Here is a 15,420-nt window from a genome sequence, read left to right as displayed (position 1 = left end):
CTTTCTTCCCTTAATAATCTTCCAAACAATGACTAAATATGTGACGACTACATAATGTTCCAGGAGTTGAAGTCTTATTTAAAACGATTTAAGTGGTTTTGCATCTTTAAAAGACAAGAGCTCATTGGGTCCTAAAGAAACCGATGTTTCAATCAACCAAACATTTTTATTTTTGAATAGCGCCTTTCACATCAGAAGAAGCTCACATGCTTCTGTATATTCTCAGCACTACCTACATGGACAAGACACTAATGAGTTCCTATTTGTTGACTCATTTCCTTTGGCTTGGGCCTGTTTGCATGAATAGCTTTGGAACTGGACTGAATTGTTACTTTCTTTTCAAAAGTGAGCATTTTGTGGAGTCTTGTAGCTTAGTGGTTAGAGCAATCACCTCGCAAGTGACAGACCTGGTTCGATTCCCAGCAGGGTGAAACGTTGGGCAAGTTTTCTTACTCCACGCACCTCTGTTTACCTAGCAGTAAGTAGGTGCATGGATATTAATCGATTGGTGAAATACCTTTTCCAAGGTTAATAATTCCTTCAAAATAAATAAATAGGCCACTTAATCACCGACTGTTGGTAGGACGCTGCTGTGCGCAATTGGCTGCAGGGTTTTGCCCACAAAATATACAGTCAATTCACTTCACTGTATATTTTGTGAAGCTCTTTGAGACGTCCTGAAGACATGATAAGGCTCTATATCAAATGCAAGGATTATAATTGTACTCTTGCCACTCTCAAATGTAATCAAGGCTTCCAGTAACTAATGAGTATGTTGTTTTGCAGGTATTTGATAACTATGCTGTAACTGTTATGATCGGAGGTGAGCCATACACCTTAGGATTGTTTGACACAGCAGGTGAGTTTCTTTTATGAATGTGGCAATGGTTTGAAAGTTTCCCTTTGGTTTGAATTTTTCCCCATTTTATTTTCTTCACAATCTATTTATAATTTCCCATTGAACTGATTTGATGTCTGTATCTCTGACATGCACTCCTAGTGGGTTGTAAAGGCTCCATTCTCCAATCCTGGAACTGTCCACTTGTACAGAACATAATCCCAATGGGTCTTGAGTGAACACCCAGGTATCATATGGCCCTTAAATATTATAAATCAATATCAATATCAAACCAAAGTGGGGAGAATGGAGAAGAGAAAGGAAAGCCTAATCTTGGAATTTGTTGAATATTTGCACATAAAGCTTAATCTCTAGGTGTATAGAGATTGTGCTGATTCTAAATAGGCAAGTGCTCAGAAGATGATTGATGTAAAACCTCAAAAGTATTTGATGCAGGGTTTTGCGCTTAGCAATAATGCTATACAGATATAGAATCAAGTAAAATTATTCCAGTTTGAATAAGACGTTAAAGTTGGTAACTCCAGGCTTGAAGCAGGTCTCCTCCAATAGACTTGTCCTTCGAAAGAGACATTAAACTGTGGTCGCATCTGCTGTTCAGGAGGACTTTATAAAGATCCCATAGTACTACTCGTAAAGAGAAGGGACTCTCCTGGTATCCTGGCCAACATGGCTATTTGTGGGACATTGCTGTATGAAGTTGGCTACCGCATTGTGCCCACAAAATGCACAGTAAATCCACTTTACAGTATATCCTGTGATGTGCTTTAAGACTTGATGTGATAAAGTGTAATATCAAATTCTGTTATTGATAAACAGTTAATAAAATTGCTGGCGGTTGTTGATTTTGTCTCTAGGTCAGGAAGATTATGACAGATTACGACCACTGAGTTATCCACAGACAGATGTTTTCCTCGTATGCTTTTCTGTTGTGTCACCATCTTCATTTGAAAATGTTAAAGAAAAGGTTTGTTGATTTTATTGTGTGCCTCCCTCTAAATATCACAATATGCCACATCCTCATTGAGATATCTAAGCTTTTAATCAGAAACGCTACTTGTTCTCTGCAAGAGGCTGGTTGGAGTCTTGCTCTCTGGTCTCTGTCAATGGCCCTTCACTGTGTTTGAACCTTTGGGATGATTCTTGACTTTCTTCCCCTTTTTTTGTACCTTCTTCACAAATTTAGAAGAGGTAACTGGCTTGTTAGTCTTACCTTATGGTGATGCAGTTGAGATGGGTGACCACCCCCGCACCACCCGCGCTATGAAAGATGCCTCAAAGACATCATAAGGCACTATATCAAATGTAATGATCATTACCATAATTAGAGCCGGAGTTTTCCCTTCCCCAGGCTGCTCTTTGAACCAGACTCCCATCCCCAAATACTTAACTCCCCTTTTTTCCCTTTTATTGGGGTTAATGCTACTTGCCTTTCACATACTTCACCAAAGTGGCTATTCATATGCAAGTTATAACAACAACAAAATTACATTTGTATAGTGTCTGTCACATCAGGAGGACGTCCCAAGGTGCTGAATGACACTTGATTGAGGTATGTAAGTGAGGCATTTGACTGCATGGGAGAGCGGCATCGCAGCTGAGCCGATCTGGTTCTCAGAGTTTGCATGCCCCTTCCAGGAGAAATGTCTGGATAGAGATCGGGAATTCGGATCCTGGCTTTTCTTTCTCCCTTCTCCCACATCCTCTCCCCCTGCCTGGATTAACTCAATAAAAACAGGTTTGAAACATGTATTATCAACAACTTTCATTTATATAGTGCCCCTCATGCAGGGCAGTGTCCCAGAGTGCTTGATTATATCTAGTATTATTATCTAGTGCAGCATGCCTTTTATTTCCCCACACGGGCCATCCAGTAGGTTAGTTTTTAGATTTGTATAACATGAGGTTGCATTTGTGCTGCTTAAATTTAGTAAAGGTTTTTGTTTGTTTTTTTCCCCCTCTTTTCCCCTCTCAAATAGTGGGTACCTGAGATCACTCACCATTGTCCAAAGACTCCATTCCTGCTGGTTGGGACTCAAATTGATCTGAGGGATGACCCATCAACTATTGAGAAGCTCGCCAAGAACAAACAGAAACCAATTGCCCTGGACACTGCTGAAAAATTGTCCAAGGACCTGAAGGGAGTCAAATATGTGGAGTGCTCTGCTCTGACACAGGTGAGCTGACCCATTGGTGTGCCTTTGTGCTTAACCGGATTGGTAATTGGGGCTGAAGACCATTTGGGTAGGAACTACCAAACCAAGTCACTGAACCAATAGCCAGTTCCTATAATTAAATGTACAACTAGCAGGCACAATAGGCTTGAGACTGCAAGGGAAATTGAGTTACTCCGTGGGTAGGTTAGAAGGAAACAGGATATTGGAGGAAGCTAAGGGTGTAGTTGATGTATTTGCTCAGCACATCAAAATGGTGAGTGACAGCAACAAGCAAAGTAAAGGGATATTAGACTTCATCAATATATCAGTTGAGCACAATTAGTCCAGAAATCCTGGTTTAAACCACAGTGTTCTCAGATCATTTGTTGGGTGGGACGAAAAGAAACTTAAGAAGTACTTTTACACAAAGGATTGTACAGATGGAATGGATCACAGGGTAGAGAGTGGGGGAAAAGGAATCTCGGACACTAGACTCTTAATTGCTAAACTGCTTTAGTGGGAAGACGTTAGGGTGAGTATTGTGGAAAGATAGGATCAAAGGGCCTTCATCCAACTCTTGTGAGTGCATTCAGGATAGAATGAAACTTGGCTTCAGTCTGCCTAATGCTAGTTTAAAATGAATAAGCTTCTGTTTGTCAAACTGCTGTCTAATTAAATTGATGTGGGCCAGATGTCCTGTGGTGCAGTTTAACCCTTCTGAGCACTCTGCATTGTTGTCTGATTACCTTTCCATGATGCAACTGGGCACATTTAGTATCTCTATGGTGTCAATAGCTCAGAGAAAGAGGCTTTCAATATTCTACATTCTGGCTGCTCAGCTATGGTGATGGTCTAGTGCTAGGGTCTGGCTTCTGCTGCTACTACATATCTGGAGAGAAATCAAACCCATGGACCCAGAGGTGCATTGCTGGAGCTGGAACTTGCAGCTGTGTTTCCCACACTTTTTTTGCTGAAAATGGGAATTAAAACTGGATGCTGCTGTGCGATAAATGGAATTACCAGGTCCTATTGGAAACATCTTTACATTTAAATGTCCTGTGCCAAATGTGCCCACAGCCTTGACCAGCACAAAATCTTTCATTTCTCCCCACTCTTAAATTTTAATGGTGTACTGGGGAGTTTTGAAGTAAAACCCTGTTTGCTGATGGGGACCCCCTCACCCCATAATAAATCCATACTCTACTCAGCATCTTTGAAAACAATGATTTTGCCTGGAGAAAATGGATACTGTTCACGTTGAAGTTTTTGTGCCTCTTGCCTACACTCTTAATTTCTTTGTTTTAATTTAATCAAAACTTCTACATTCCATAATCTGCTTCAGTATTGTGACTAACCAGTTGGGCGTTAAGGTGCAGGTTGGCAATCTCATTCCAGAGATTGCGGGTGAAAATTGACGTCTGGTGTGCTTGTTATCACTGGTGATAATTATCAATATTGCTGGATGCAGTTGAGAGTTGAGAAGACTGCCCTGCACTTCGACTCCATGGAGAGTCTTTGGTTTTCCCTAAAACCAGAGTGACCCTTGAACTTTCAGCCTTTCTAGAACACTGCAGTTAAAGCACTAGCTAAGATGATACTGGTGTAACTCTTAAGGGTTGTGCAATTGCTGTGTTCTGTAGTCTGAATAGTGATGTTTGGCCTAACCATTGTCATTGAGTTGGAAATGGGGGTTATGCCTGTGCCAGTCAACTCTTCCAAAAATTGATGATTAACAGTAGTGACTTTACGCCTCAATTTTCACCTATTTAACGAATGACAATTTTTGCATTATACTGGGATTGAATGGTACGAAGGACAGTTGTATGAGAGGTGAGGAGAAATGCTTCACAGGCTAGATTGGTGTTTTGGCATGGCTTGGTGTGCATCTGGATGGTGACAATACTCTTACATTTCATGCTGAGTTGTGCTTGCAACAAGTTCCCGATACCTGCTATGACCCTAGCAAGAGCTCAAGCTTGTGCTTGTTGGATATCAGACTGACTAGTGACTATTCTTAAAGGGGAGGTAAGCAGTGTCTCCTTGGGGATAAACTGTTGCCATGGTGACCTACCTAGCCATAGAATTATTTGGTTCATGTGGAAAACCATCACTATGCTTAAGGGTATCCAAACTGAGTTCTATGCAACACACCTACACAAGGAAACTTGTCTGGAATGGAATACATACTTTCTACCAGGGGTGTATTCAAAACTCAGATTCCAGGAATGCCCCCAAGCCTTGGGGTCCTTATGAGTTATCTGAGCGTGGTGGGTGGACTTTACACGTCAGCGTGTGGTGTGCCAGCCACCTTGGATGTTCTTGATGACCAGTCCAATGCTGTGTACCAGGCTTTAATCAGCACCAGCTGCTTAACCCAAGTCTTTGTGTGAGGGGCTTTGGCCACTGCATGCTCTAGCTGTGAAGCCAAGTTTGCCATCCACTTCTCCTGTTTACCATAAATCCTGCTGATCCTGAACTTCACAAATGGGCCAGAGGAAACCCCTCCATTGCATCCCCAGGACGTTGGAACCATGAAGGAGAACTATTTGGACCTGGTCTTATCTGCCACAAGCTTAGCCTATATTGGAACTTTGCTATCCATAAAAGAGACTGATTAGAGTCCAGGCAAGCATTGGTGTCCATCACAATCCCCCAGACAAGAATCAGCAATTAGGATTGATGCCTCTTGTATCTTCCAATTGATAGTCTCTTCAGCCATGAGGCACCCACCATCGTGCCTAATGGTCAAAATGATAAGTTGAAGTGCATAAGATCCCCAGGCGAGTCTGCTAGCAGCATTATATTGTCTGTAAACAGAAATGCTGCAGTTCTATCAAAAATGGCAGGAACAAATGTACCAAGTCGGTGCCCCTCAAAATCATCCAATATGTTGTTGAATAATGTGGGTGACAATGGACCCCTTACCTTGCTCTGTTTCAAGAGTTTTTTCGTTCTGATTTGGGGGCCAGGATACACACTCCAGATAAAATCCAAAATGTGGATGTGTATTTTCTTCCATACATGTGTGGAACTCTGCCTGGTTTGAATACTCTTAAGCATAGTGATGTGTTTCTGTCCGTCAGATAGAATAGTGTGCCGGTGACCAAAAGATGCAATTTTTTCGTAGCCTGACTGCAATGTCACTGAGTTTAAACTGGCTGTTTATTCTCAGTATCTCTATTCAAGGGACTTTGTTCTCCTTTCCTAATTTTTTTGGTGTATGTGGGAAGGGAGGAGGAATCTAAGCTAACCCACTCGGTGCCTAGTACAATTTAAAGAATGGAACAGGATTCAATCTACTGTAAGCATTTGGTTGGAAATTCAGTCAATTAAATGGTACAGTTTCCCGCTCATGGCAAGATATGGCTCAAGTGCTCTAGATTCAGTTATAGCCATGTCCTTGGGTGGCTCTTGTGGTATTGAGCTGTTGCATAGGATGGGTGGCAAGGTGACTGGCTGGTGCAGAATGATGCATTAACACATTACCATCTTGGATTGATAGCTGACTTGCATCCAAAGCTGGATATTTGGGAACAGAGGGAAATCCTTTTTTTAAATTGGTCAAGCAGAAGGGAGATATTGTGAAATGAAAAATGAGCATGACTGTAAAAGGGGCGCGTGAAATCTCTGCATGCAAATAATACCTTTGATATAGCGCCTTTCACGTCGGAGGATGTCTCAAAGCACTTCACAGGGTAAACTGTAAAGTGTAGTGACCGGATTTGTAGGTGAATGCGGTAGACTGAGTGAGGAGGGGAAGCTAAGTCTTGGCATGCAATGCATGGTTGGTATAATTAAGGGGAAGTTACAGCAAAGGTTTGAGGACCAGTTGTGCATGCAATGCATGTGTGGTATTTTGATCCCTGACTAAAATAGAGCTGTTCAAATTGTTTGCTTCTAACCTGCCTTGCTCTCTAACCTCGTGCTGTTTTCTCCCCACCACCACCCTCTTCCCCCTCTGTCTTGTAGAGAGGTCTGAAGAATGTTTTTGATGAGGCTATCCTAGCTGCCCTCGAGCCACCGGAAACTCAAAGGAAGCGGAAATGCTGTATATTCTAAACTGTCTGCCCCTCATCTTTCTCTGTATTCCATTTGGTAGAAATGCTATTGAAATGAGTCCTTTTTAACTGTTACATCTCCTTCAAAGGTACTGGTCCCATTTACACAGCTGTCTTTGCAGGTGTCTAGTCTGATATGATTGGTGTGGTGTGCTTCATGCACTTGCCTCGTTTTTGTGGTCGCATGCAACTCGAGCTGCAGTAAAGTGGAATATTTTTCTTCTCTGGCTGAGTTGTCTTTTAGAGACCTGTGTAAATGGAGCCGATAAACATCCTAGTTGGGTTCTTGGTCTCTTGCATATGTGACAAAAGGTGATGCATTTTTGTAGCTCTTCACTTTGAAACCACGTCACTTTCAAGTGAGTCTGAATTTGCTTCAACTCTTATGGTGGAACATGTATTGTAGTGCCATCCAACCTGTGGTATTGCCTCCTTAAAGTGATTTGTGTCTTTAAAAGCTCTGTACTGTAGATTTTTCAGAAGCAATGTATTTTATTTCTTGCCTGCCTATTCAGAATGCTTATAGCTTAACTCCTTATCTGAAAGTGGATTGATTTCCCCCTCTTCTACTTAACTCTAAATCGAATTGCTCTTTGCTCCCAGCATTTTCATATTTTGTTATTAAATACTGCTTAAGATACAAACTCCCATTGGTAGCTAGAACTTGTGGTGAGGAATCTAATGAACTAGCCATAGCTGCTTTTAATCACAGAAGTAATTTATTTTACACTTTTGGGGAAATGTTGGCCACAGTGTGTAAGTGTTTGCTTTGTTCTTCCTTACACTTCTGCAAGCTTGTAATTTAATAGATTCTGGGTTCTGTTCAGTGTCAGGAATTCCAGATAATGCCCTAATTTTTTAGATACATTGCACAAGCACACAATTGGATTATCAGTGAGTGGGGGGGGGGGGAAGGGAGGGGTTAGTGAGTTTTTACTGAAATCAAATTTATTGCAAATAACTACAGAATAGTTATTCAGCTGAAAAAAGGTCACCTTCAACTCAAGCCAGATACATTAGTTATGACATGAGTAGTTAGTTTGTAGAATAGCTTGAATTTCTGTACAATAAATGTGAGCATGCTTCTTTGCTAAAACGGGGAAGTTGTATTTTGGTGACTTGAAGTGGTACCATGGCCCTATATGTAAGGTTCAAATTGTGTAAAATCATTACAAAGGAAAACTTGTGCAAGTGGTGAAAATACAGTATGTAGTGCATTTAGAAATGCAGTGGGGCTCCAATGGAGGGTTATCTTTTAAATTGCAGTTGGGCATCTATAAGAATGTCATTTTCTTCTATTTCCTTTCTCTCCCTCCTTTGCACTCACTTGTATATGGCTAAAACCAGTTGAGGTGCAATTGTGTCCTAATCTTGGATTTTTAGTGGAACTATGAGAATTATAATTGTGTGTTTCTCTCTCTTAATTTCTCCCCCACACCCATCCTTGTATCTGAAGGTCTTGTTTGTTGTCTCAAATGTACTGTACTAGCTTTTAGATCTGCAGATAGGGCAATGGGGAAAAGATATGTGTATTCCCCACCCCCCATGTAGGGAGCTATCCAGTGCATCAATGTGTGGGCATCGGCAGGTCTAGCACCAATTCCCCAAATCATCTTAGCTCCAAGAACATACATCAATCAATTCTGAGTTCAATGAGGTGTTTTGAGGTGTTGGTAGGAAACCTATAGCAAAGATGTATCCCCCCCTCACGCCATTTGTTTTATGAACAATTCTTATTTTCTCAAGTTTGCCATTTTGTGGTTTTATTTTTTTATTAAATGTTGAGTATCTGTAATGCTGAGACCCCACCTCTTCTTTCCCACTTTCCAGAAAGGACTAAAAAATGTATTTGACGAAGCGATCTTGGCAGCCCTGGAACCACCAGAGACTAATACGAAACGCAAGTGTGTTTTGTTATGAAGTTTGTTATGACCAGTGTCCAGCTGACATCAGCTTACACAAGTGTTTTAACAAACTGCAATAATGCCTTGCACCCATTGAATGCGATGGGTGGAATGAAACGATAAACTGTATTTCCCCTGATCTACAATGCAGCATAAGTAGATAAAGTGAATTTGTTTCAGATTTTCCACTGGATATGCTTAACTTTTTAATCTGCCTTCTATTTTTAAAAAAAATCATCTCGTCAGTAATTGCTTTCATTAATGATCAGCCCTTTGTAAGCCCTAGTCATGCTCCCAAGTGCCACATCCAGAACCTAGTGCTACCGGATTCCAATTGTTTCCTGTCAAATTGGATATGAAATCCGTGTGTTGGCACATGACTGCTAGATTAGAACTGTTAATGTGTAAATGTTCAGCATTCGAGTGTTGTACTTGGGAGTTGTAGGGTAAATACTTGCTTATGCATATGTGCAGACTGGATTCAGGTGATTAAAAAGTTAAGAATCCCAGTGTTGTGGACCTCTCTGTCACTTTGCAATTTTTTTCCATTAAACTCGGAACTTCCACGTTCCTCGCACATCGTTGTAACTTTGGTTTAAAGGACGAAAAGCTTTATTTCATGTTTGAATTCTTTGTATGTGCATTATTTTCGAAATATTAAAGTTGTACCTTTAATGGCCTTTATCCTCATCCGTGATGTGTATTTACAATACCAATTCAACTTTTGCTTCATACACTTTGTTTCTACACTTGTGTTATTTGGCCAAAAGAGATCCATCCTACACTGAGCTTTAAATCAGTACAACACTGCTGAGAGTCGCGAGTAGATTTGAATGCTGAATGGCGACTGCTCCTGTTGGCTTTATTGAACTTGTTGGACAAATGGAAATTTCTACCCCATTGTCCAATCTCTCAATGCTGCAGTACTTATCTAGGTAGACCCACTCAGTCCTCAATCTCCAATTTTTTTTGTTTGGGGAGGGAGAAGTCTTCAACAAGGTTGCGGATTCCAAGCTAATTGTTCACACACATCTGTCGACATTATACTCAATTTCAAGGTTTTCGGAGGCTTGTAGATTAAATGCAGCTAATGTACCTTTTGTACAGTTTGGACCAGACATCAATAGTTCATGTATTTACAAGCTTAAATGACTGGGGTTGGGCACTAATGTGTGCAAGACTACAAAACTTTGTGCCACTGTAGAGAAGACATAATGACACACCACTGACTCCATATTGAAATTCAGGCGACCATTCAAACCAAAATCTTTCCAATATAGAGTTATTGTAGGACATCCCAAATTGTGAAAGATGACACTGGAACATATACCTTCAGGGTTTTTTCTGTGCCTGTATTTAAAACCCAAATGGGGAATTGTGCCACATAAAATTAGTAAAGTGGCTTCAAGAAAATCTTAAATGGGTTGTGTTGTCAGATACTCCATACAATATTTTCTTAGTCTTGAGGGGATGCAGCATCTTCCTATCTACCTTGAGGAAGCACTCTTAACGTACCCACATGGTAACCTCAAATTTATCATGAAGCTTATCTTGTGCAGTATAATGGTTGTCAATACACATCATTGGATGTATTGCAATTAACCCTAGTGCATTGACACTGGCGTAAGCTGCCTTCTGTGTAATTAAGGCACAAGCTTTATAGTTGCCTTCTCTTCCCCGCCCCCCCCATGCCCACAGATCATTTCTACACGCAGAAGATCCATGTTCTTTGTGAAGACATTCCATGCATCTTACTAGAACCGATCACTTACTCCCCGTTTGGACTAGCTAGGATTAGAAAAGCTAATTGTTTTTGCTGATCAGAATTCTGAAGCTGCACAAAGTGAGCTGCAGCAAAGGCAAGAGGCCATGAACTGATTTGCCACAAAGGCCCGTGTGAAGTGTGGTATCGTTCTATTGCAGAATGGGCAAACGTTAATGGTTAATCATATTTTATCCATCCGCTAAAGGAGTAGAAATTAATCGCTTCATAGTGCATGGGAGATTTTTTAGCTGTAAAGTATCTGTATGGAAAATTGTCTGTAGTTCTGTTTTACTGTAGCATGCAAGTCATGTATTTTTCCTACTCAACATTAAAATGATACCTTTTTAAGTTCCTCTTTGTCTTCATTGCTTCAGTGTAGTGTTGCTTAATAATAATTAATTTGCCTGATCTGACTGGTATTACATTTCCAATTTAATTCTTTTGAGGTTTTTTATTATTATTTTTAAGAGAACTAATTTTACAAAATGCATATGCCCACAAAATAATCAATTCACTTTACAGTATATTCTATGAATCACGTAGAGACATCTTGAAGATATGATAAGGTGCTATATCAAATGCAAGGATTATTATTGTTTTCTCAAGAAATCTCAATCTTTCAGGCTTTTTTATTTCAAGTGATGACTTTTAATGCAGGTACTGCACGCTATGTATTCTGTTCAATGCATTTATGCACCTTAATCCTGTGCAAATTACTTTTTTTATTAAATTCATTTGGATCTGCCAATATTCATTTGTTTTGAGGGACACAATTTGTTATATCTACAGTAAACTTGAGAAAACTTAACCTTGTCTTAACTTACCACTACCTCTTAAGTCCTCAAGTCAGTATATTCTGGCTGCATTTATTTATGTATTTATACGTATGCTTAACTCGCTCACATTGAGCCCTTTTCCTTTGGAGTGATGAGTTATCAGGAGTTTACTGTATATAATATGTAGTTCCACGCAGTGAACTGCTGAAGTTAAACTGTCTGAATTGTCAACCTTACCCATTGATAAGCTAAGCATGGTGAATGTAGAATATTTTGTACACTGAAGTTGAAATGAATCTAAAGTACTGTCACCAATTCACTGAAGATTGGGAGAGTGCTGAGGAGTGATTGAAGGATTTACATGTAGCTGTAAGTATTCAATCAGTTGTCTTAATATTAACCTCATAAGCCATAGAGACTATTGGTATGGCAATTATTTATTGGATTGACCTGCATTCAAATTTTCTCAAAAAAAATGTCTGACCATGCCTTTGTTACCCACACACCAAACCGTCCGCCCTGTACTTTATAAAGTGCTTTTTCAGAAGTGATGGTATAGAAGACAACTACATGCGTCTCCCAAGTTTTGTCAGCAATTACTATCAGAATGTGTTTAATGTCCAATTGTAACCAATTACGTATCCTATTTACTCAGTAATCAGCAAAATGCATTGTCATCTTCCAGCAACTAATAGCTGAAAAACAAATAACTTCCAACACAAGAGCCAAATGTTTTAAAGCGCTGCAGCTATATATCCATGGACGCAGTCGTTGAAAATGTATGTTCAGTAAATATCACACAAGTTATTTTGCAAAGCAAATATGGAACTGGTCAGGTCATTTATTGCACCTGCAGTGCAGTACATTGATTATTATGAGACTATCCTTTTTGAGGGAGGGGAGCTAGATGAGGAGGTAAGCAGTGTCTTTTGGGGGTCAAGCTGACCTCAAGGCAATGCTCCTGACAATTAAGCTTGCTTCTAGTCTATCCTCTGTGGTGGCCTTCAGTCCAGTTCCTGATCCGGGCAGTTCCATGGTTCTCTGGAGGCAATGCTGCTGACTGACCTGCCTCAGTCGTGGCAGGACTTGGAAGGGTTGACCTATCACTGAGTGCTGGGTTTCTCCTTACTTCACTTCTACTATCCCAGTAAACTAAAGCCCTATCAAGCGCAGGGTGGTTCAAGTTGAACCAGCAGCAGAAAGCTCATCAGTGCAATGGCAACCTTTGTTTAGCTGTTTTCAGCACTAGTAATACTCCAATGTACCCTGTGGTCCTTTGCCTTGTGAATATGTGCCTAAACTCACTGAGATTAGATAAGCAGGGGTATGCCTCTAGGGAGACTTCACTCTCTATGCTGGTCAGTTTCTGCAGGTCAGACACTTGACTAACACATCAAATGGTTCTTTGTCTCATAATTTAGGCATAATATTCACATACAAATCGGACTGTCCCCATCCTCAGGTTGGGTTTTCCCCTGAGATCACAGCATTCTGTGATCTCATACAAAACACAACCTGCCCCCAGACTACTCACAAGAATAGAATCTAGCCTATTACTTCCTAATCAAACTGCAAGCCTCCAATGCATCCAATATATGTTGAGTCCTATAGCTCAGTGGTTAGAATGCATGCCTCCCAAGCGAGAGACCTTGGTTTGATTCCCGGCAGGGCGAATTGTTGGTCAAGTTTCCTTACTCCACGCCACTGTTTACCCAGTAGTAAGTAGGAGCCCGGTTGTTAATCAATTGGCCAATTGCCTTTTGGGGGGGTAATAATTCCTTTAAAGTAATAATAAATTGGTCACTTCAATCCATGACTGTGGCACCCTGCTGTGTGATACTGGCTGCCTGGTTTTGCCCACAAAATATACAGTCAATTCTTTACAACAGAATTACATTTGAATATATTTCATTTGAATATACACAGTATATTCTGTGAAGCACTTTGAGATGTCTGAAAAATGTCATAAGGCGGGATATCAAATGCAAAGTTTATATTATATATTACTCTTTTAAGCATGGTGATGGGTTTCTGCCTATGTCAGAAGAAGCCTTATGGCTGAAGAAAAAAAAGGATTCATACATTTTCAGTATAACTTGGGAATTTGGGTCACATTGGCATGAGCAGATGCTGCATTTGTTTACCCTCGGACCAGTGTTGCACAGGATCAGGTATCTTTTCTTCATGGTTTCTTTGTGGTTTTGTAACTAGTTTGTTAGCTATAGGTATTATTGCTGGTTGCCTAAGTAGATGCAAATCTGTTTGTTAATCAGGATAATCTTAATGTTTAAGATTCTCTTTATTTGCAATTTATGATTTATCCATTTTTTAAAAAAATCTTTTTTTATTTTTACTTTGTTAAACCTGTAACGCTGAGACCCCGCTTTCTTTTCTCCCACTTTCCAGAAAGGACTAAAGAACGTATTTGACGAAGCGATATTGGCAGCCCTGGAACCACCAGAGCCCAAGAAGAAACGCAAGTGTGTCTTGTTATGAACAGTCTCTGCAGCCTGGCGTCCGCTTACCCACGCATTAAGCAAACACAACTCCTGCAATAATGTCCTGCGCGCACTGGCAGAGTGCGAGAATGGGAGGAATAGAATAGCCAAAACGGTATTTTTTCTCCATCTAATGTAACATTTATTAGACAAAGTGAATTTTTTGTTCCTGATTTATTTTCGACTGGATACTTATCTAACTAGATTTTTTTAAAAAAAATCTGCTGTTCTAAAAAAAACAAATTCTCACCGCAAGCAAGCATGACACTCGAGCAGTAATTGCTTCTGTTAATGGTCAACTAATGGTTCTGTAAGACCTTGCCATATTTTTTCTTTCTCCCCTTTCTCCTCCCCCTCAACGCCCCATTATACCACATCCAGCACCTATCGCTACTGATCAAGATTCTTAGAGGCCAGATTTAATACTTGTGTATAGCACATGACTGCTAGATGAGAGCATGTGCAGTGCAAATGTCCAACAAATGCTTAAGAGTCTTAGAGCAGCTACATGCGTGAGGGGACTGGATTCTGTGGTAACGTTTAATTAAAAAAAGTTAAGGATCCCACGTAGATGCCAGTGTTATGCATTTTTACTGAAATTTGTTTCCTTAAAAGAGAAACTCCACAAGTTCCTCACTGTCCTTGTAACTTTGGTTTAAAGAAATGACCAAAAGCTTTATTTCATGTTTGAATTCTTTGTATATGCATTCTTTTCAAAAATATTAAAGTTGTACCCTAATGGCCTTTATATCCTTATCAGTGCCGTGTATTCACAATGATTGTCACTTTGCCTTGATTTTTTTTCCTCATTTGGTCGCACTTTTCATTGTTTAGTCATAAGAGCTCCACAAGTTGCTGAGAGCTGAAAAGTGGTGACTGTTGTCTTGTTTTGGGCAAGTTGTTATGGAAATTCCACCTACCATATACCACAGCTGAAGGCCTTGCCACCAAAGAGTTTGGCTTCTTTGTCCATTTCTAACCCAAAATCTTGACCGATTGCAATAATAAATTGGTCATTTTCAATCTACGACTGTTTGTGGGACATTGCTGTGCGCAATTGGCTGCTGCGTTCGCCCACAAATATACAGTCAATTCACTTTACAGTGTGTTCTGTGAAGCGCTTTGGGACGTCCTCCCGATGTGAAAAGCGCTATTTCAAATTCAAGGATTATTATTATTACCTCCTGAAAGGCCTACCTTTGATGAGTGACTTGGGCAGTAATCCACCATTGTGTAGCTCAAGCTAGGAAATTGAGTCGGGATACTTTAAACCGGAGGTTACGGAGTCTTGAAGGAAAATATCTTTGTCCTTTGCTTAGTCCAAGTGGGAAGTGATGAATTGTTGATTTTCAGGTGTGAAAGTTTCCATTTGTCTGTTCATATGGATGTTAAGGGACCTAGGGCCCA

General features: G+C 40.3%; 1 protein-coding gene across 3 annotated transcripts in view; it reads left to right on the top strand.

The window, feature by feature from the left end:
* The window catches only part of cdc42 (cell division cycle 42), a 28,563-nt gene extending 13,794 nt beyond the window's left edge, over positions 1-14,769 (top strand). The window contains exons 3-6 of one of the 3 annotated variants that reach the window (XM_042343804.1): positions 787-859; positions 1,714-1,823; positions 2,836-3,033; positions 13,922-14,769. In XM_042343804.1, coding sequence (XP_042199738.1) covers positions 787-859; positions 1,714-1,823; positions 2,836-3,033; positions 13,922-14,011 — 471 coding nt within the window. In that variant the 3' untranslated portion in view covers positions 14,012-14,769. Of the gene's footprint in view, positions 1-786; positions 860-1,713; positions 1,824-2,835; positions 3,034-6,981; positions 11,092-13,921 lie in introns of those variants that run through there. The other 2 variants (XM_042343805.1, XM_042343806.1) reach the window with 2 other exon arrangements.
* Positions 14,770-15,420: the final 651 nt, after the last annotated feature.

The sequence above is a fragment of the Callorhinchus milii genome, unplaced genomic scaffold (assembly GCF_018977255.1).
Source record: "Callorhinchus milii isolate IMCB2004 unplaced genomic scaffold, IMCB_Cmil_1.0 Scaffold24, whole genome shotgun sequence".
Taxonomy (NCBI): Eukaryota; Metazoa; Chordata; class Chondrichthyes; order Chimaeriformes; family Callorhinchidae; genus Callorhinchus; species Callorhinchus milii.
The sequence above is the reverse complement of the archived record's forward strand: the minus strand, read 5'-3'. Positions and strand labels throughout refer to the sequence as shown.